This window comes from Pygocentrus nattereri, chromosome 9, assembly GCF_015220715.1.
Source record: "Pygocentrus nattereri isolate fPygNat1 chromosome 9, fPygNat1.pri, whole genome shotgun sequence".
NCBI lineage: Eukaryota > Metazoa > Chordata > Actinopteri > Characiformes > Serrasalmidae > Pygocentrus > Pygocentrus nattereri.
The window spans coordinates 17,508,238-17,531,302 of record NC_051219.1 but is presented as its reverse complement, the minus strand read 5'-3'; the positions used below and the strand labels follow the sequence as shown (position 1 = coordinate 17,531,302).

General features: G+C 39.2%; 1 protein-coding gene across 4 annotated transcripts; it reads left to right on the top strand.

Annotated features, from left to right (window-relative positions):
• The first annotated feature begins 2,579 nt into the window (after positions 1-2,579).
• casp9 (caspase 9, apoptosis-related cysteine peptidase) lies at positions 2,580-21,515 on the top strand. Of its 4 annotated transcripts, none has more exons than XM_017694277.2 (11): positions 2,580-2,593; positions 9,568-9,700; positions 10,873-11,071; positions 11,180-11,293; positions 11,870-11,922; positions 12,701-12,877; positions 12,996-13,085; positions 17,104-17,251; positions 17,547-17,735; positions 19,116-19,225; positions 20,267-21,515. In XM_017694277.2, exons 2-11 carry the CDS (start codon positions 9,569-9,571, stop codon positions 20,372-20,374), a joined length of 1,320 nt encoding a protein of 439 aa, XP_017549766.1. In that variant the 5' UTR covers positions 2,580-2,593; position 9,568; the 3' UTR covers positions 20,375-21,515. The 4 variants fall into 4 exon arrangements, with proteins under 4 accessions (XP_017549766.1, XP_017549765.1, XP_017549767.1 ...); XM_017694276.2 differs by lacking the exon at positions 2,580-2,593 and adding an exon at positions 9,108-9,353; XM_017694278.2 differs by lacking the exon at positions 2,580-2,593 and having other exon boundaries at positions 9,360-9,700; positions 11,183-11,293.
• The last annotated feature ends 1,550 nt before the right edge of the window (positions 21,516-23,065 follow it).

Genomic DNA, 23,065 nt, shown 5'->3' with positions numbered 1-23,065 from the left:
GATATTTGTTTTATTTCATGTTTAGGATAGTGTGTCTTTTTGTGCCGTACGTTTACAATACATTACAAAACATGAACATTAAAAAACAACTGACATTGCACCACTAAATATCCTTGCTTTGAGGCTTTTCAATTGCGTTTCTAATAATTATTCAGTAAAGTTGGGTTTTTATGACTTAAACTGTTTGAATACTTACTATTTGTGCCTATAAGCCAAAGCTGTAAGCTGCTATTTGGCTAAAGCTGGGAGATTGTTTGCCAACAGCAGGAACAGCACAGAAAAAGGGCTGTAACATCGCTTACCAACAGCAGGAACAGCACAGAAAAAGGGCTGTAACATCACTTACCAACAGCAGGAACAGCACAGAAAAAGGGCTGTAACATCACTTACCAACAGCAGGAACAGCACAGTAAAAGGGCTGTAACATCGCTTACCAACAGCAGGAACAGCACAGAAAAAGGGCTGTAACATCGCTTACCAACAGCAGGAACAGCACAGAAAAAGGGCTGTAACATCACTTACCAACAGCAGGAACAGCACAGAAAAAGGGCTGTAACATCACTTACCAACAGCAGGAACAGCACAGAAAAAGGGCTGTAACATCGCTTACCAACAGCAGGAACAGCACAGTAAAAGGGCTGTAACATCACTTACCAACAGCAGGAACAGCACAGTAAAAGGGCTGTAACATCACTTACCAACAGCAGGAACAGCACAGTAAAAGGGCTGCAACATCACTTACCAACAGCAGGAACAGCACAGAAAAAGGGCTGTAACATCACTTACCAACAGCAGGAACAGCACAGAAAAAGGGCTGCAACATCGCTTACCAACAGCAGGAACAGCACAGTAAAAGGGCTGCAACATCGCTTACCAACAGCAGGAACAGCACAGAAAAAGGGCTGTAACATCACTTACCAACAGCAGGAACAGCACAGTAAAAGGGCTGTAACATCACTTACCAACAGCAGGAACAGCACAGTAAAAGGGCTGTAACATCACTTACCAACAGCAGGAACAGCACAGAAAAAGGGCTGTAACATCACTTACCAACAGCAGGAACAGCACAGTAAAAGGGCTGCAACATCGCTTACCAACAGCAGGAACAGCACAGAAAAAGGGCTGTAACATCACTTACCAACAGCAGGAACAGCACAGTAAAAGGGCTGTAACATCACTTACCAACAGCAGGAACAGCACAGTAAAAGGGCTGTAACATCACTTACCAACAGCAGGAACAGCACAGTAAAAGGGCTGCAACATCGCTTACCAACAGCAGGAACAGCACAGAAAAAGGGCTGTAACATCGCTTACCAACAGCAGGAACAGCACAGAAAAAGGGCTGTAACATCACTTACCAACAGCAGGAACAGCACAGAAAAAGGGCTGTAACATCACTTACCAACAGCAGGAACAGCACAGTAAAAGGGCTGTAACATCACTTACCAACAGCAGGAACAGCACAGTAAAAGGGCTGCAACATCGCTTACCAACAGCAGGAACAGCACAGAAAAAGGGCTGTAACATCACTTACCAACAGCAGGAACAGCACAGAAAAAGGGCTGTAACATCACTTACCAACAGCAGGAACAGCACAGAAAAAGGGCTGTAACATCACTTACCAACAGCAGGAACAGCACAGTAAAAGGGCTGTAACATCACTTACCAACAGCAGGAACAGCACAGTAAAAGGGCTGTAACATCACTTACCAACAGCAGGAACAGCACAGTAAAAGGGCTGTAACATCGCTTACCAACAGCAGGAACAGCACAGAAAAAGGCCATTCTGGCCTAAAACTAATTTTCGTGCTATTTGTCGTGCTGTGCCTCCTGTAGTACAGCACTATATGCATCAGCCTCATCAGTTTGACAGATTTCACAATTTTGGACCCATTTTCTTTTAGCAGTATTCTTGCACCATAATACCCAGCATGCATTGTGCAAATAAGTCATACATTTGGAATCCACCCAAAGCAATAAATAAAAAGCACTGATTTAGAGGGCAATAAAAATTGATGTGATAATCAGCTTCCAAGCAGTAACATGAGCTATCCCGTTTTCTTTTGCATTAGACAGCTAGCTGGAAAAAACCTTTCACACAGCCTTCCCTCGTGTATCCACCCCAACACACGTTTTTCAAAAGCTCCTTTCACCTTAAAGATATGGGGTTTTCCTAAACTTTAAACTGGGAAACCTCACTCTCAGAACTATTACAGCACCACTGCAGAAGGCAAGTAGGCATGTTTACAACAGATGTAGATGTATTTCTAATTTTTGACAACATGCCTTTTTAATTTATTCAAAATGTGGAAGAATGGAGGGCGTGTGATGCAGGAAAGAATCAACAGGACTGTTCTCGCCAAAGATAAATGAGTATACCTGTGGGCAGTTTCATGTTACTGCTGAATTTGGGGGCGGCATGGTGGGTACAGTGAGTAGCTCTGTCACTTCACAGCAGGAAGGGCTTCGGTTCGGTTCCCTGGCTGGGCGACCAGGATCCTTTCTGTGCCGAGTTTGCATAGTCTCCCCTTGTCTGCGTGGGTTTCTTCTAGGTACTCCAGTTAAATTCCACAGTCCAAAGACATGCAGTCAGGTGAGTGTGTGTGTGTGTGTGTGTGTGTGTGTGTCTGCCCTGTGATATACTGGTGTTCTGTCCAGGGTGTCTCCTGCCTTCTGCCCAGAGGGCGCTGGGATAGGCTCCGGCACCCCCTGCGATCCAGGAGGATAAGTGGCTTACTGTGTGAGTTTGTGTGTGATATGGATTTGGTCAGATGTTTTTAACAAATAACACATAAATAAATTACAATGTGCAGCAACTCAATTGATTGAGAAGAGAGTAAAATCCCCTAGTCTTTAAGATTTATATTAAGCTAAATGTCTAACTGGAAATGTAAGGGTTAAAAAGTATGTTTTTTTTCTTTACGAAAAGTGCTCTTTACAAGAGGGCTCAAATAAATTACAGATCTTCCAAATATAATTACTCAAGACTTTTCCACCTCTGTTCCTTAATGAGCTGCACACCTGATCTTGACTGAGTCTGGTGCCAAGGAGAAATAGCAGTCATACAAGAGAAGCATGAAGCCCACTTGCTGTAGAAGTTCATGAGACAAATCTTGTAGGGTAAAAAATAATGCTTAACCCACTCTCATGAAGTCGTATCTACTACCTTTTTGTTTCTTACAAAGCACCCGATAAAATATTTATAGCAGTATTCACCACTGCGCAGATCTTTGTCTTCTCCACCTCAGGCCGCTGCAGCTGGCCTCCACACCTTTCCTGGATGATGTTTTGATGAAGGTCGCTTTAGTCTGCAGCCAAGTCCATAGCCCAGCTTCTGCCAGATCCAGCATGTGTGCAGTATTAATCTACTGTCTCTGTCTCTTTTGGTCTAACCATAATCTGTACCTCTGTCTCACTCTGAGAAACAGTTCAACGTCTCTCTCGTTTCTTTCCTCGGGTCTTTTACTTTGTCTGTGGCAGGCTTTACTTCACTGGACTGCGCAAATAAGAATGAGCACAGAACCCTAACAGGGCCCATATTCTACATTTTTTCTATGTATTTTAGTTTGTTCCTGAAGTCCACTTACAACTCTTCTGTGGTTTTACGTACCAAAACCAGTCCTAATTCCTTTTTACATGACAATTTTCCAAACTCTCTTAAACCTGTTTTTACAATGCCTTTAGAAAGACCTCTGTTCTGATTGGCTGCCCTGTGTTGTCTCATTCAAAAAGCAGTTCATGCTGATACTCTCTATATAACTTCAGTGTGAATGGGTGGGGCTAACATGCTGTAGGCTGAACTCTTTGTTAATATTTTGTTTTACTTCAAACAAATTTAGTCTATTGTATATAAAAAGTAAACGTATGCCACATATTACTCAGCTATTTTAAGTTAAGGGTACGTTTTGGATGATTTCATACACCCACATAGCTTTTTTGAGTTTAATCAACTTGCAGTGTAGTTCAGTCTGTCGTCATGTGTGACTTTGAAACCGCCACATTCGAAAAACTGTGCTTCTGTTGGTTTTAATCATTTTTTCCTTACTAATATTATTCAACAAATGTGTGTCGCTGAGTGAAACACTGACTGAAGTGTGCTGTTTCAGTGAAACACAGTGACATTTGTTTCGATAACAAAAATGTACTTTTAGCTCTATCTGTTTGCGTAATGGGTGTTTCTTTCCTCTTATTTTACCCATCCTCAGCATGTTTTTATTCCGCTTAGTGTACTTTCCCTTGGGTGTATACTTTTCATATGTGTTTCACTCGGCCATCTGACCTGATGTGTTGGCTAAAAGGGCAAATTATCATTCTCCCTGCTGCCGAGTGTGAGTCTGTGCTGGTGGGGGACTCTATTCACACTAAGGGTTTATCCATAGGTGTTTGGCAAAATGGTCAGTATAACTTAATCAGAAGTAGTAACGCCATTAGCTATTAAAATATGTCATCAGAAAGGTCAAATAAAACAATAAAAATATATGAGTTGCAGAAATGTGTGTTCATGTTAATCTTACAAAAAATTGAGTTATTCTAACATGGAAGTTCACTGAACTTAAACTTGGACGTTTGTTCACCGGTGCTTATTTATGTTAAGTTATGAGAACTTACCTAACCTTACAGTGCAGATGGATATGTGTGAATGTGTTTTTGTGACATCACAAGAAGAGGTCATTTAAGAAATGTGTTTTCTATGATGTGGGCTCTTTAAAAATATAATGCAATATAACTTGAAACCACACCCTTGCAGACCTTCTCCCTCCACTAGCGGTGAATTGTTCATGCTTCTCTAAGCCTGCCCAGATAACTGTCAGTGTTATTCTTCACTCAAACATCCACTGTCATCCTTTTTTTTTGCTGATACGGCAGACTTTTTTGCCCGAACAGCAAGAACACGTCTTTAAGCTGTTCCCTGGAAAGACTGCATAATGACTTGCTTACAATGAACCCAAGCACTGTTGCTTCATTATGTCATTGAGAGAGTCTTAGCCCAGGCCTGCTATATCATGTAGTTGAGAAAGCATGACTTAGTCGTGGAACTGATTTACACATGCTAAATCTGAACAATCGTTGTTCTTTTCTTCAGCTGCATCCTGGTCTAACTTTTCTAACCATGGCATCTTCATAGCTTCCTATGAGGGTTGAAATCATCATGTAAATCAACTTAATTTGACTAGCTTGAACGTCCTAAAGCCGTCCATTTCAGGAGGCAAAAGAAGCACAAAAACAGTTGTACAATGCCAAGCACCACAAGTCAGTATGGCTTTGGGAGAAAGAGCAAGAAACTTTTGGCTGGAGCAACAAACGTTGTTGGGTTATGGCAGAGCGCCGTCTAGTGGCCACATTTCTCATGAGCTTGTAGATTGTAACAGGCGACTTTAAATTAATTATTTAAATATTTTGAATATGTTCTTGAAGAATACTACTAACCCTAATAATACCCTAATAATACTAAAAACCATAATATTACTACTACTACTAATAATAATACTTAAAAAAACAACTCAAAACATACTTTCATTTTACCTCTAAATTAATATTACTGTGCTAAATTAATATTTTATGCTTATTTCGTTTTGCTTTACTTGCACATTTTTTGAACAACTTTGGGCTGCATTTCTATATATGCATTGTGGAAAATGTGTCATGACTTGAACATACTCGAGTTTTCTCTAAGATTACCCATTGGTATTTCTTAAGATTGAATGTGTTGCACAGTAAAAAGCCTTAAGTCTACTTATCCGGCCCCACCGCATACACGCATAACATTAGTATAGTAACCTTTTCTAAAGTTGTATTGCTTTAAATATTAATTCAAGCTTTTTTAATGTAATAAAATTTGCATTCAACATACATAAAATGACAATCAACAAACACACTGTACAACCCCTTTTACCCTTCACCCATCCCCTCTTATCCCATCTAAGCATACTTTCATAAAACATCAGGATAAAAGCAAAGTCTTCAATTCCTTTAAACCATCTCATCATCGCAGCTGGATTTCTTAACCTTAGCTGAAGATCATTCTAAATAAAGGGTCTCTGTAAAGGACTGCAGCCAGTGAGTAACTGTAAGAGAGTGAGGTGGAAGCCAGCACTGAACGATAATTGTTTGTCTGTTGTCTGCCAGGCCTGCCAGCCATAGTTTGCGTACTCTCTTTGCAATAGGAAAAGTGGAGCTTTTTTACTGTACAGATATAAAGAACTTACAGAATCCTACAGGCATACTATCAACGTCAGAGCGGATTTATCAACAGAACACGAAAGCAATAAAGTCAAACCTCAAATTCAGATCTCAGTGAGCTAAGATAGGAAAAGTGGAGTTGTACAGAAATCTGCATCAGTTGATGAAGAGATCATTTCAAAGATCTTATTCCAAAAATGAACACTTCTAGACAACCCCAGAATGGATGCATGAATGTGTCTAATGTATTATCATTACAGAGGGCACAGCAGGGCTGGGAAGCAGGTTGCATCAGATGTCTTTTCCACTGAGTTATATAAATTCCTCAACATTCCTAATGTTTTGCCTGGCGATATAGCCGTACTTCGATTGCATTATACAGAATCCACTAAATGTTATTACTTACCCTCTGATAAGGTGATGTAAGCAAAGGTGGCCTTTACACTAGGCAAAGGTAGGCAGTCTCTGAGGACCCCCATGAGCCAAGCCCCCCTTGAACATACAGGTTAGATATACTCTAGGTTTTGATGTTAAATAACCTGTTCTGAAATATATTTACATTTTGAACTAGCTGTTATTTGCGATTGTTATGACTATTTCCAGTAATGTCAATGCAGTCTCACCCCTGTCATGGTTATAATGGACTGTTCTATGCTGTTATGTAATGACACAACTGCGGAAAGACAAACTGGTATGAACAAGACAATTAAGCAATAATCTACATTATGGATGCTGAGAGACAGTCATCTAAGGGCAGCAGAAAAAAAACAGAGACAACAATAGAGAGGAAAGCGAAAGCTCACTTCGTCTTTTTCAGTTAAAACAGAGTGCTGACAGGCTCAGCAGACCATACATAGTGCTAGCGTTAATGGGCTTTATTCACTAACCATTTTTAAGAAGAAATGTCTTCTTAAAACCCACTCACACAGTTTTCGTTAAGATTCTGACATTCACACTCAAGAGCACAACGCTGCAAACAGGTCTGCAGTTTAAGAACACATCATGAATCTGACAGACTTTTTCTCGGAACCTTTCTCTAGAACCCATTTAAGTAAAAACTTAAAGAAAGAAATTAATATTGAAGATCTTGCCGCAGTGTTAGCATAGATAGCTCTAGTGTTACAATAATTACTCGAACCAGTAATCCACTACAAGTTCCCTCTTCCAAAATGTAATGAGGTTATGCCACGTATTACTCTGTGGAAAAAGTAACCTCATTTCTTTACTTCTACATTACTCTGTATCAAATTATCTCGCTATACTGACAGATCATTTTGCTTGTTTCTAACATATTTCTTAAAACAAGCAATACGATCGGCCACTATAGTGAGATCGTTTCAGTTAACAAACTACTTAAGTAAAATTGTGATATTCTTACAAGACCTTCAGAAGGATAACTATTGATATATTGACTAGATTCAAGATAGAATTTTTGCCATTCTTCTGATAATGTGCATAGAGGGCCCCATTCCTGTATGTTGTCTAGAGCCCTAGAATCACTAAATCCATGCCTATCAAAATGTCTTACCTACAGATTTTAAATAGGCAATACAGTAAGACATTACAACAAGCTTATTTGTCATGTTACATTCTGTAGCGCAGCACTGCATCAGTCAGCCTCTTTGGGTGAACCTCAAGGGTACATCTTCAGTAACTTTGCTAAGGAAACATATTGTGTGTGTGTGTGTGTGTGTGTGTGTGTGTGTGTGTGTATACCTGCCACTCTGTAATATGGTCCCAGCCGCTAGAGGGCGCGGTTTTATAGATTACATTATAGATTTTTAAGATTGGATTCATTTCCTGATTACTGAACGGCATAAAATATTTCAACACCGCTGTTATATTTTTAGCACTTTTACACTCTATAGGATTTCATAACTGCGCCTCATGGACATTCATGATATCAGAGTGCGTGAACTGCTTCACTCACCCAATGAGCTGCTCTACTTGCCAACCAATCAGCACTCAGTAGCAGTAATGCCAGCCAATTAGCACACAGAAGCAGTAATGGAAGCCAATCAACACTCAGAAGCAGTAATGTCGGGCAATCGGCACTGAGTAGCAGTAATACTAGCCAATCGGCACTCAGTAGCAGTAATGCCAGTCAATCAGCACTCAGTAGAAGTAATACTAGCCAATCGGCACTCAGTAGCAGTAATGCCAGTCAATCAGCACTCAGTAGCAGTAATGCCAGCCAATCAGTACTCAGTAGCAGTAATGCCAGCCAATCAGTACTCAGAAGCAGTAATATCAGCCAATCGGCACTGTTTAGCAGTAATGCTAACTAATCAGCACTTAGTAGCACTTGGTTGGTTAGTGTAGTGGTTAACACCTTTGCCTTCTACACTGTAGACTGGGGCTCAATCCCCGACCAGGGCAAGCACCCTACACTATACCAATAAGGGTCCTTGGGCAAGACTCCTAACACCACCTTGGCCTACCTGTGTAAAATGATCAAATTGTAAGTCGCTCTGGATAAGAGCGTCAGCCAAATGCCATAAATGTAGTAGCAGTAATGCCAGCCAATCAGCACTGAGCAGCAGTAATGCCAGCCAATCAGCACTCAGTATCAGTAATGCCAGCCAATCAGCACTGAGCAGCTCTCAGTAATGTCGGCGTCCTACAGCCCAACATCTGTTTGCTACAAAAAATAAGAAAACAGAAAAAGGAAGTGAAACCCGTCTTTCTCATTTCTAAAGTTGAAGAAATGTCCGGAGAAGCGGACAGAAACCATTTGAACTTTTTTCTATTTTTTCTTTTTTAGCTGTTTCGCTCCAGTCCCCCATATTCACTGAGGACTTGCTCGCGGTCGCCCCCTGGCGTTGGGCAGTCATGTTTTTGATATAACGATAGAAACAGGAAGAGGCCAGGCTCGCTTAAACCGGCTCTGCGTGTAATTTTTAAAAAGTTCCCCCAACTCTCGACATACATCATCGCGTGGGGCGTTTCTTAGCCTTCATACCGGAAAATCCCGCTGTATGTTGCAGCCGCGCAGCAGCAGCGGGCGAGTAGGCATGCTGACAGGAATAGTTCAGTTGTTCCTGTTGGTCTGTGTTTCGGGACACTGACGTTTCAGTCGCAGAATCTGCGTTTCTCCTACGCCGCTCGTGCTGCACTAACGCATCCAAGGAGTGACGTAAGGGTTGTGCTGGAAGCGTGATGTAAACAGGGAAGTGCGTATCAGCCAGCCTTACATACAGTTACACGGTCTTACATCAGTTAACAGTGTTTTAAAGGTTTCCAACGTGCTGCTGCGGTGTTTTGTTGTTAGCTGTGTATTAGAGCGGTTAGTCTGCCGAGCTCAGCTAGCCGACGTTAACGTTGACGCTGTGTTCGTGTGATGAAGAGCTGTGCGTCGCGCTAACGTCCGGTTTTCACTGTCCACAGAATGGAAGCCAGGCATAAAAAGGTCCTTCAGCAGAACAGGACTAATCTGGTGACGAGTTTAGATCCCTCAGATGTCTACGATGGACTTTTGGCAAGGGGCATCTTCACTCAGGACATGATAGATGAGATAAAGGTGAGGTGATGGGGCTTTCTAATGAGATGCAGGGAAATGACACCTATTACAGAAAATGTCACTGGTTTGCTTCTCTTATTAGTGGGAATGCCACAAATTCTCTTACAGTCTGTAAAAAACCTACCTAGTGAGATTCATTCACTGTGGTGATGATAGGAACTGACACCTGGAGACTTTAATGCCCCTTGCAGCTACATGATAGAACGTTTTTACATGAAATGGATGTGTTGTCTGATGCCTGAGACATTGTTTTACTAACTGTAGTTGTGAGATGAGCTTTTGGCTGAAATTACATAAAAAAACTCCATTCATGTTGGAGAGGTACAAACAGGACGTTGCGAAATGAAATAATCCCCAAAGAAAACCAGTTTGCCAACTTCAACATTACATATCACTGCTGTCGGAAGAAAACCTTGTATCTCCAAAATAGTAACTTTACAGGAGAAGGAAAAAACATACTTCACTTTCAATGTAAGTCAGTGGAACCAGAATTTTTCCCATGTCATTTTTGTATAATTTCTTTTAGGCCATTCATCATAAAATTTACAAACAATGTAAAGAGTAACAGATACTTTCAAATTATGTCAAAAACAGAAAAATGCCAAAAATGGAGATACAACGTTTTCTTCCGACAGCAATGATATAACATGGTGTAGGTTCACCAGTTATTTTTGTAAAAAACAATTTTAAAAAGCAATACTTAAAAATTAAAAAAATGCCTACATTTGCAATTTAGACATCCTGACCCCTGGTTCCTATCATCACTTCTGTAATGACAATAGAATGGGAAAAAGAAACTTTCTCTGCGATACATCTTTTCACATCAAAACATTCGGAATGAATTTGTTTACATCTCAATGACTTCATGATGGAGGAATCGTACAAAATCAGTGGAATTTCCCTTTTATTTTTGTAGACATTCATCGCCAGCCACAAGTTTAGGTTTATCATATGTAGTAAAGGCACGTATGACATTTCCATTAGCGCGTTCATGATTTAGTAATAGTAAAACATTGAAACAGCAACAGCCATGTACATATAGTTTTTACTAAGGGCTTAAATGTTTTTAGTAGCTTTTGTTTTTTACTTTACTTCTCTGGCTGCTGAACATCCTTGAACATCTCTTGGGTTCTAAGCTGTGGGGAAAAAAAACTGCTTTGTGACTTTCTTAGAGCTCTGGAACCAGACGGGCTCAAGCCAGACAGCTGGTGAAGGACCTAGAGACCAGAGGCAGTCGAGCTTTCCCAGCCTTTCTGGACTGTCTTCGTGAAACTGGCCAAGCCAGCCTGGCAGAGCTGCTAGAGAGTGGAGGTCCTGTTTCCATCCTTGTTTCACCCCGTGTGCAACCTACTGTAATCCCCCTCCCAGTTCGTGAGTGATTTTACGACATATTGTTCTCCACAGCATCTAATACGAAAATCTGCCATGTTTGAATCACCACAGACTTCTGTTCGTCATGATTACTGTCTCATGATTCAGCAGGGAATCCTGAAAACAATAGGAATGGCAAAAACCATGACGGAGCTGATGCTTCACCGAAGCTGGTGCCGCTGAAACCGACCACACTGCCTTTGGATGTACTTCCCAGCCCGTGTAAGTCTTGTAACAAATAGCACACCGTCACACTGTAAGGGGAAGTTGTGCCAGCTGTAATTAAAGGGCTCATATAACTGACAACTGAATTTCCCTTGCTATTGTTGATAACGTGGTAGGAAAATGTGGATAAAGTTACAAAACCATTTGCTCCCCAGTCCATACAGTTCATATAAAACTAGGCCAGACTAAACACATTTTAATTCACTGTTTTTGTGATAGTACAGAAACAGCAAATTTACATGTATCCAGATACTCAGCAGCTTTCAACAATTTAGTTGCGATTTTGAGAAGCTTGACATTGACCAAACCTAGGTTACGTTTGTAAAGAATCAATTGCTCTAAAATTTTGACAGCGTTGTAAGTAGTGGTGTTTGTTATTCTTGCAAAGCTTTCCATATGAATTTTGTCTAAGTCCAATACTCTGATTCAGAAATTTTTCTAACAATTGTGTTTGGATTGTATAGTGGCCTTTTTCATTTGGATCAGATTAAATTCTGGATTTTTATTTTTTTAAAAATACGTTTTGTAGATTTTGGTATGCTTGACTGAGCAGATTGACTGGTATTTCCACAGCTCCTGACAGAGACAGACCCAGGCCACCCAGGCAGAGGCGTGATAGTGTACAGGTAACAACAGACTCGTATAAGCCTTTTCTTCTGCCTATTAAAGGTTTGTTGTTGAGGCCACCCTTTCGTTTATATCATTTCAGGTCAAAAATGTCCTTTAAGTACAAGCTATTCACTTTTCAATGTCAGATAAAAAAAAAAAACGGGAAAATGTAGTTAACAGAAAATGTTGGATCATATAGAGTAAGCTTGATATTGCATTTTTCAGTGTTTAGTGTGTTCAACCTTGCAAAAGTTGCAGCTGTGTCCTCCCACCAGAAGCTGCTCTCAAAGGTTTAGAAATGTTCTCCTTCAAAGAGACACTAACTTTCACACTAATGAAAACCCATACACACCTTAGCTGCTTTGCAAATTTATTTCTCATCTGCATCTAAAAGAGTTAAATGAGGTAATTTAGAGAAGATTGGATATAAGGTAGTCCACATAAGGAAAGGAGGGAAATTCAAATATTAAAAAAAAATGATAAGATATTGAGAATTTGGTCCAAATCATGCAACGCCTAGTAGACCACCCAAACTGTCTCTATCCGATAAACAGTACTTAAAGATTTTAACTTCGAGAGAGAAGGAAATGAAGCCTGTGGGTCTGAAAAGATTTGTAGCTGTCAAGAAGAAGCTGCTACAGCTCCACAAAAACACTGAAACTAGACGTCTGAGCTGTGAATACAGTAGTTTACAGTAAGTAGTAAACATTCATCTTAACAGGGAATGAAATAAATGAAAGGGTGATATCTGACTTTTGCACTGCACTGTATTCTGATGTCTTTTTATGCATACAGAGTTATAAGATGGATGCCAGTCCTTGCGGAATCTGTTTGATCATTAACAATGTGGAGTTCGACGCTTCCTCAAACCTGAAGGAGCGTAAGGGGTCTGACGTTGACTGTGACAAGCTAGAAAAAAGATTCCAATCCCTCAATTTTCACGTTGTTGTTAAGAGGAACCTGAAATGCAAAGTAAGTGTGTGTGCATAATCAACAGGTTCAGTGCATCAGTATGAGATGCTGATCTGGATAGTTCCGTGATGTTTTCATTGTAATTGTAACAGGCCTCTGCTTTTTTTCTTCCTGGTAGCAAATAAAACACGAGTTGTCTTCACTTGCTAAGATGGATCATTCAGTGTATGACTGCTGCGTGGTGGTCATCCTGTCACATGGCACTGAGGTAAGGAAGGTAAAATGCAGACATGATAAAATGTTTTAATTTAAGGTACAACTTTTATTTTCTATTAACTCATTTTATTGTGACTTTTCTATCCTTATTTGTGTACAATATTTTACGTATTTCAGATTCTATGCATTATTATGAAGTTTATGTTCTATCTTTTTTGTTTTTTGTTTAAAACCCAATTACATTTTTTAACCCAAGAGATACTTTTGTTTCTGAGTGATACATTGCGAGTTAACAAATATATAAATATGTATAAATATCAAATGTGCATTTGTAAACATATATGTCCTTAAAAAGGCCTTAAGATAATACAACCCCAATTCCAATGAAGTTGGGACGTTGTGTAAAACAAAAATAAAAACAGAATACGGTGATTTGCAAATCCATTTCAACCTATATTCAATTAAATACACTACAAAGACAAGATATTTGATGTTCAAACGGATAAACTTTATTGTTTTTTGCAAATATTCACTCATTTTGAATTTGATGCCTGCAACATGTTCCAAAGAAGCTAGGACAGGGGCATGTTTACCACTGTGTTACATCACCTTTCCTTTTAACAACACTCAATAAGCGTTTGGGAACTGAGGACACTAATTGTTGAAGTTTTGTAGGTGGAATTCTTTCCCATTCTTGCTTGATGTACAACTTCAGTTGCTCAACAGTCCGGGGTCTCCATTGTCGTATTTTGCGCTTCATAATGCGGCACATATTTTCAATGGGAGACAGGTCTGGACTGCAGGCAGGCCAGTCTAGTACCCGCACTCTTTTAGTACAAAGCCACGCTGTTGTAACACGTGCAGAATGTGGCTTGGCATTGTCTTGCTGAAATAAGCAGGACGTCCCTGAAAAAGACGTTGATTGGATGGCAGCATATGTTGCTCCAAAACCTGTATGTACCTTTCAGCATTAATGGTGCCTTCACAGATGTGCAAGTTACCCCTGCCATGGGCACTAACACACCCACACACCATCAGAGATGCTGGCTTTTGAACTTTGCACTGATAACAATTCGGACAGTCCTTTTCCTCTTTGGCCCGGAGGACACGACGTCCATGATTTCCAAAAAACAATGTGAAATGTGGACTCATCAGACCACAGGACACTTTTCCACTTTGCGTCAGTCCATCTCAGATGAGCTCGGGCCCAGAGAAGCCAGCGGCGTATCTGAGTGTTGGTTATATATGGCTTTCGCTTTGCATGGCAGAGTTTTAACTTGCACTTGTAGATGGAGAGACGAACTGTGTCCACTGACAGTGGTTTTCTGAAGTGTTCCTGAGCCCATGTGGTAATATCCATTACAGAATGATGTCGGTTTTTAATGCAGTGCCGCCTGAGGGATCGAAGGTCACGGGCATTCAGTGTTGGTTTTCTGCCTTTCCGCTTACTTGCAGAGATTTCTCCAGATTCTCTGAATCTTTTGATGATATTATGGACTGTAGATGATGAAATCCCTAAATTCCTTGCAATTGCACGTTGAGAAATGTTGTTCTTAAACTGTTGGACTATTTGCTCACGCAGTTGTTCACAAAGTGGTGAACCTCGCCCCATCCTTGCTTGTGAACAACTGAACCTTTCAGTGATGCTCCCTTTATACCCAATCATGACACCTGTTTCTAATTAACCTGTTCATCTGTGGAATGTTCCAAACAGGTGTTTTTTGAGCATTCCTCAACTTTCCCAGTCCTTTGTTGCCCCTGTCCCAAATTCTTAGGGAACATGTTGCAGGCATCAAATTCAAAATGAGTGAATATTTGCAAAAAACAATAAAGTTTATCCATTTGAATATTAAATATCTTGTCTTTGTAGTGTATTCAATTGAATACAGGTTGAAAAGGATTTGCAAATCATCGTGTTCTGTTTTTATTTATGTTCTACACAACGTCCCAACTTCATTGGAATTGGGGATGTAAAAATGTAATAAATATGAGATGAAGTGGTAGCACTAGGTGCCTAAATGAATCATTATGTCATAAAATTTATGGCAGTTTGGATTGGACATTTTGTAATGAAACTCAAAGGCTGTTATAAGATGTCTACACCTGATTGTAGCAGGGTTTCTCAACCTGTGGGCTATGAAGCGCCCTCTAGTGCTTAGCGGGCCTGCATTCAGGGGGAGACAGCAGTTCATATAGGGCTAGTAGAGATGTATAAATAAAAACACTGCAGTCACAGGCTAAATAAACTTCATCAGTTTGAAACAGCGCAGCTGCTGTCATGCAGTGCAGACAGTTAGCCAGAGATGCAGAGGTTTCTCAGAGCGCTTTCTCATACCTAGTTCAGTACAGAACTATCAGTTTTCTTTAGTTTGCTCCATTTTGACATGTGTGAACACTCCAACCGTATTTGGGTCTGCATCACACAGCTGAACCGGTCCTCAAAAACCTGTGTCTTCAACACAAACCCTGTTCAGCTCACTGCTTTTATAATGAAATGAGGGAATTTATCAACAGAGCTGGCTTTCCTCTTGTTCTGCCAGCACGTCGGCACTGAACTGTCACTCTTTACAGATTATTGCTCTCATATCGTTGCTGCAGCTTGAGCTGCAGCTGGTAAAAACAACAGACGAGCCTTAAAATAATAGTGAAGATCTGTGCTTGATTTTTGGCTGAGCAACAGCGACCTGGGTAGTTCAACTTAAATTGCTAAACTGATGACAAAGAAGCAGATATGCAATTTGAAAAATCACATCACGCAGAATGATTAGCCTTTTTTCATGCAATTTTTTTTGCTAATTTACGTCAGAATGTGTCATACGGGTCTATTATCAGGCAGAAGATGACAATATAATGTAATATACAGTGTGATTCAAAAAGATTCATCTGATTTCAAAGTGCCATTTTTTTACTACTGTGAGGCGCCTAGGAACCAATCACATACCATTTGAAAGAGGGGGGTCATGGACTTTCAGCATGGCAGTGAATCTCCAGCAGGTCAGAGCATTTGTCGTTATTACCAACAGTTCTAAGAAAATAGTCACCATATTGTGCCACTCCCAGCAACACTGGATGATCTCCGGAATCACATAGCCTTGAGTGCAGTGACACCGGACATTTCTCAATCGAGTATGGGATGAATTTGACTATCACGTTGATGTTGTCTGTACAGCTGGAGGAGCACTTGTAAAATTATATAATAAACTTTATGCTCACTTCAACCGTTTACCATTTACTGCATTGTTCTGTAATGATTTACAAATGACAAATCACTTCCGGATGAATCTTTTTGAATCACCCTGGATAACTGACAAACCACGTCATCACTCCCTCATTCTGGATGAACTGTATGCAGATGAGCGGAGTGCTGATCAATCAGATTGTTGATCTGTGGTGAAGTTCCCAATTATGTCATGCCCAGTGGTGAGATTCAACACTAGAACACTCACCAAGCGAGAGAAATAATTGTCGATAAAAGGTTCAGTATTACAGTAGATGATTTTTTTTTATTATTATATAATTTATATAATAAAAATGTATATTAAGCTGCTGTGCTCAAAACTGAACTATAACTCTGCATAGATTTTTTTGCACCTCAACTTGGTTGTGTTTTAGCGACGTGCCTTTAAAGCGGCCAGCAGTTCTCAGCTCTCTGTAATGAAAATACAGCATAAAAATACAAACTCTACTCTAAAACAAGCACACATGAGACTTTACCAGTTAAGTGAAGAACATTTTTATTATTATTTTTAGCACTAGCAGTCCTAAAATCTAGAATCTAAGTCCTAAAATCTAAAATCTGCACCCTCAGCACCCCAACTTCCTATGTCCCTAGTCTACATGGGCATGTATCCAAGATTTATTTCCATAAAATCACATTAAATCACTTCCTTTAGCTGAGGTTTGTAGTAGGCTAAACGAAGGCCACTCTCTTTTGCCTTCAGCTCGTGCCTGCAACTGAATCACACAATAATGTCATACTCCAGGTCTTGTTCTATATGTTAATTGTATTTTTGGCTAAAACTCACTAGTAAATGTTTTAAATATAGTTTTTCTTCATCTCTGATGTTCAGGCAAGCCACAACCGCTTCCCTGGAGCAGTGCACGGTGTGGACGGCCCCTCTGTCCCTGTTCAGATAATCACAAACTACCTGAATGGCCAGAACTGTTCATCTCTGCAGAGCAAGCCCAAACTTTTCTTCATACAAGCATGTGGAGGAGGTGAGCACAGGAGCCATTACTTCATCTTTACTAGTAGCTTTGTTTTCCGTGGATTGTGTTTTAAATAGAATCTGCTCATTTTCTTGTAGTGACTAAACCACAGATTCAGGGCAAGAGAGGTTTTTACACTATGGAAATTTATTTATAGAGCACTTTTCATACATGCTCAAAGTGCATGGTTGAGAAATTAAATAAAAGAAAATAAATAGAGAAAATAGAATAAAAAAGAGAAATTTTGTGTTGTTTTCTAGTTTCTGCTTGTCTCTGCTCAAGCTTATATGACATACATTGGCAGATCAGAGAGACATTGGTTTTGAGGTGTCTCCAGACGAGGTGCAGCCCACTCCAGGTGGTATTGATGATCAGACGGACGCCATCCCCTTGTCCTCCAGCAGTGACTCACTCAGCTTCTCTGATGAGATTGACGCCAGGGCCTCTCTTCCCACACCCAGTGACATTCTAGTATCTTACTCTACCTTTCCAGGCAAGTGTGTGTGTACAGTTACGTGCAAACATTTGGGCATCCCTGGTCAAATGACATTTTCTGACATGTCCTCTATTTTTTAATGCACTGTTACTGTGTATTTGCTGAATTTAACATCTTGGGAGAGAAATACAACAAAAGTACAGCCCATGCAGAAGTTAGGGCACATTTTCTACATTGTTTTATTTTTTTTTCCCCAGTATGTTAATAGAAATTGTGCACTAAAGTTTTCAGAAAATGCCATATTTACATTTGGTCTCTGTAAAGCATTGATTCCCAACCCAGTCCTCAGGCGGCCCACGTTTTTGCTTCAACTTAATTCACAGCAATTAGGGTTAAAGGAAAAATGTGAACCATCTAGGGGACCCTGAGGGGCCAAATGGGAATCAGGGCATGTGTTAACTTATTTTCACTTAGAAAATCAACAGAACATGTAATTCGCCTGGGGATGTTCAAACCTTGTTGCAGTCTTCATTTAATGCAGTCCTTAGAAGTTATTGTCAGCAGTAGCAAAAGTGTGTTTTAGTAATATATATTATTTCTCACTCGTAGCGCATAGAAACAAAACTGGTGGAGAAATTCTGTCAAAATTGCAGACCTGAAGCTGTATACAGAATGTAAATCAAAATAGGTGCAGTTCATAAAGCCTGTCTGAGCCAGGCTGACTCCAACTAACCATTTTTTTATATTTATGAAAGAGCTCCTGACCTTGTCTTTGCATCAAGGTCACTTGGGGTCTTCTTAATGATGGAATACCAGGCCACTTCAGAATAAAAGTCCTTTGTTGTCAGTTGTGCTACATGATATTGAAATCAGAATTTATAGACAGAAGTTTTTTTATTGAGCTGAATACTTTTGAAGAGGCCTGGTTTGTTTCAACATGTTGTGGTGTTAAAGGTTGTGAACGTAGACTGCTAAAGTTTCATACGTAGAATTTTATATGACTAAATTACCTTTTAAAATTGTTTGCTTAATCTATATACATAGTTGGACGGTCGGCCCACCTGACATTTTTAGACTTTAGGTGGCAGAAATGCCTAAAAAGAATTTTATTTTGATATACTGAATATGTACTCACATAGACAATCTTATATGTTGTATATATTGTGTATTAAATTATTAACTAGGAAAATAATGGATTTAAACACAAAAAATGCATGCCATGTCATTTACCCAATTACATAAGTACTTTTGAATAGCATAGCAAAATTGAAGTAATATGTCTTAACTTCAAAGGGTCAAGGACATTGTGTTTTTATGCAGTTAGGCAAAACAACATGCTTACAGTCATGTTCCAGGGCTTCCCATCAATTTGTTAAAATAGCAACAATGACTTTTAGTTAGTATTTGCCAACAGCACTGAACAGGTTCTGCCCACAGGATATGTGTCATGGAGGGATACATTTGCAGGCTCTTGGTACGTGGAGACACTGGATCGCGTGCTAGAGGAGAATGCAGTCACTGATGACCTCGTCACCATGTTAATGGTGGTATGTCTCTTTCCTTTACTTGACTCTTTCATCTCTGACTGCATGATCATGAATGTGTTATTCTGCTATTAGCTTGACAGTGGTGTCATTGAATATTTTAGAGTCTAAGTGTAGTTCTCACAAAAAAAAAAAAAAAATATATATATATATATATATATATATATATATATATATATATATATATATATATAAATGTACTAATATATAATGGAAAGTTCATCCTTAAAATAATTTTTTATGTCAGCAATCGTTAGGTAAATTAACCAGCTTGATTTCTGGCAAAGCTAAACCTGAAATCACATTTCATGTTCCCATAAATAAAACAGAGTTTATGTTATTACTCATCCTTGAAAACATTCTTTTCAAATATCTCAGCACTGGGTCCTGAATCCATACTCAGGAATGTCGATCTGCTTAATAATGGCCCAGAGGTACTTGTTTGTGAGGTTATGCTCAGGCCAGGGCGTAGACCTGTATAATTATATACCATAAAAATAATTATTGCGCATACTTATGTCTCAAAGTTTAGATATCCAACTTTTCATCTGAAATTAAGGTCAGATACGGATGTTGGATGATTAGTTCTGGCGCCATATAACAGGAACGTCCTTTGTTCCAAGTTAAGATCTGACAAAGTAATGAAAAGATTTTCATGAATGTGTATAACCGAAACAAATCTTAATGTAGGAATCTGACAGCATCTTATCTCAAGTTAGGAGATCCTAATCTACTTGATCTAGGTCGATAATCAATTGTTATGTCTTCAAGCGAAACAGCACAGCTGAAACAAGCACGCAATCAAAATAGCGTTAATAATGTAACACTGGGAATGGTGGAGAAGATTTTTTTATCTGCAGGTTCAGAGAAAAAAACATCACTTTCAAACGGGAAGCCACCAATAAATGATATTTCTCCTTAAATTGTCCAGTTTTGTATAGTTTTATGCAAACGTTTGAGCTTTTGTGTTATTGAAGTGAACATAAGCACATTTTTATGTATAGTTACTCACGACTGTATCTTCCTATATATTATTTTGTGCAGGTGAACAATGAAGTTTCTCAGATATCTGCTAAAGGCCTTTACAAACAGATGCCTGGGTCTTTCAACTTTCTTCGGAAACTGCTCTACTTTCAAGCTTCAAAGACATGACCTACTGAAACCGACATGAGACAGGCATAATTGACTGATTAGAGAACTGATAGAATTTTTATGCCTGATTCATTGATGAGAACACAGTCAACATGCAGGACTGTGGATTAGTCTTCATTGTCTGTTTGATTGTCTCACAGCTTAAAGCCAGAATCACTTACCTCTGTACCAGGGGTTCCCAATCCCAGTGTGCTTTGTTTCATACAGCACAGCTGATTCACCTAACTATATCATAAGGAATAATGTCTTTTGGGTTTGTAAAACACTAGAGGGCGCTCCTGAACAAGTCCAAAATGAAGAGTTCCTGTGGAGCTTTTCTTTAAAAGGTTTAAAAGTCAGAATTTGTAAGTGCTTAATCATTTTGTATATAGAAAAATGCTTATTTTCTCAACTTCTTCTTCTTCTTCTTCTTTCGGCTGCTCCCTTTAGGGGTCGCCATAGCGAATCATCTGCCTCCATCTTGCCCTATCTACTGCCTTCCTCTACTTTTACACACGTAACATAAAATATTTCAACACTGTTCTTATATTTTTTAGTTCTTTGAAGTTGTAGGACTTTATAACAGTGCCTCATGTATGTTCATGACATCAGTGAAAGCAAACTGCTTTACTCAGGTGATTAACTTTTCAGCTCACCAGCCAATCAGCATTCAGTAGCAATAATGCTAGTGTCAGAAAGACAGGTACGTTTTCTTTGATACTTTTTGTAATATGTCCTGCATAGATGGTTAATAGCCATATAACTTAATATACCCTCCATTGATTTAAGAACTGGTCATAGGTACCCTCTCACAATTTGCAGTCATGTTTTTGATACTACGAGAGAAATAGGAAGCAGCCAGGCTCTGCCTTAACCTGGCTCTGTAGTGGGCTGGTCAAGTGTGTAGAGTGGAGTGTAGGAAAGCAAAAATGTGCAGCGCATGGAGTCGCCAGGACTCGGATTGGGAACCCCTACTCTGTACCTCAACCATAGAGGCCTATGAGAGCAGGGAAGACTGCTGTGGGACATGTCAGTATGTTAAATATGTTGCTGGGTTTTTTATCCTTTTGTTATTTTGATAATCAATACAAATAAAACTTGAAAAGATAATGTCAATTTGTGAATTTCATCCTTAAATTCAAATTAAACTGACTGATTCAGAGAAAGTGTGAATTATTATTGCGCTTTGAGCTTTGTTTCTTGGGTGTTGAGGGGGTGGTTGATTTTTCGCACTTACCAGCTCCTCATCAGCAGAAAAGCTGGCATGGCCAATCCTTGGCATTTATGCTTAGCACAAAACGCCTTGGCTAAAACAGTGTAAGTGCAAGCAAAAACTCTATGTGTGCTTTGCTGCCGTGCTGCAGGATGCATTTCTGGTTAATTCAGTCCTTATGATGACATGATAACATTTGTTCCCAGAAACCGAGCATCTCCGTGATGGCCCTGTCAGATAAACGGGGTCTGGTCATTTTCATTTGACATAGGACTCATCATGCAGGCTTCAGGATTCTTATAAGGAAAGAAATAAAAAGATTTTAAAAATGAGCAAAGGTAGGGGTGCAACAGGGACTGTGCTTTAATGTAGTGTTTGAAATCACTGACTTGTGAGGGATTTCATGGAGTTGCCTTAGTCAGTAATGTTGATGCCTACATATTGTTAATAGGATGTTAAGACACTAAACAGAATCTAAAAATATCTCACAGCAGTTTGAAACGCATTCATTTTTTCTCTATCATAAAACAGTATCTATCCATCTGTCTGTCTGTCTGTCATTGAAAGATTTAGAATTACTTGCCATTTTAAAAATCTTTGTCATTTTATATACTTTTATAGCTAACATGTATAGTGTAGATGTAAATGTCATCACTTTAATCACATTTGGCACATCTAGTACATTAGAATACTGTTATACTGTTATATCTATCTATATATCACAATTGTTGTAACCCCATATCTCCAAGGATATACAGGAAAAAGAAAAAAGCATACTGTTCTTTTCATGTAAGTTAATGGAACCAGACTTTTTTCTAAGTCATTTTGGGCCCTTTTGATCCATTCATCATGAAATTTACATACAATGTAAAGGGTAACAGGCATGATCAGTTTGTCAAAAATGGAGATATGAGGTGTTCTCAGTCTAGCAGTGACACTGAAGAATTTAAATACTCCTAAAGTATTGCTGTGCCTGATGCACTCAGACCAGCGCAAGACACAGTAACACACCACCACATCAGTGTTACCACAGCGCTGAGAATGATCCACCATGCAATATATGTGTATGTATGTGTGTGTGTGGGTGGATGGTGTGTGTGCATATATATATATACATACATATATACATACATACATATATACATACATACATATATATATATATATATATGTATAGGGTATATGGGTAAATAAAAAGGTCATTGAGCTGTTGTATCTAATGAATATGAATATCTGATGAAGCTGACATATAATGCTGACTGATGGACAATGTCTCCAATTTTTATTATGAATAGAAATTGTGAATAGACCAGTAGCAATACTCCACTGGTCTATACATAATAAGATTTTAATAGATTGTAAAGGACAGCTAATAGTACCAAATTCTGTTTAAAAAAGGTTTATACATATGGAAATACTTTCATATACTGAACGAATCTACCAAATTGGTTCAAAGATTTCAAGACACATTTCAGGCTTTTAAATGTCTTGGACATCAG

Bases quoted from the DNA above. Each gene is read 5' to 3' on its own strand.
- casp9 (XM_017694277.2), top strand. From the start codon at position 9,569: ATGGAAGCCAGGCATAAAAAGGTCCTTCAGCAGAACAGGACTAATCTG. The intron at 11,294-11,869 runs GTAAGTCTTGTA...GTATTTCCACAG, and splicing joins GGATGTACTTCCCAGCCCGT to CTCCTGACAGAGACAGACCC. The intron at 13,086-17,103 runs GTAAGGAAGGTA...TCTGATGTTCAG, and splicing joins TCCTGTCACATGGCACTGAG to GCAAGCCACAACCGCTTCCC.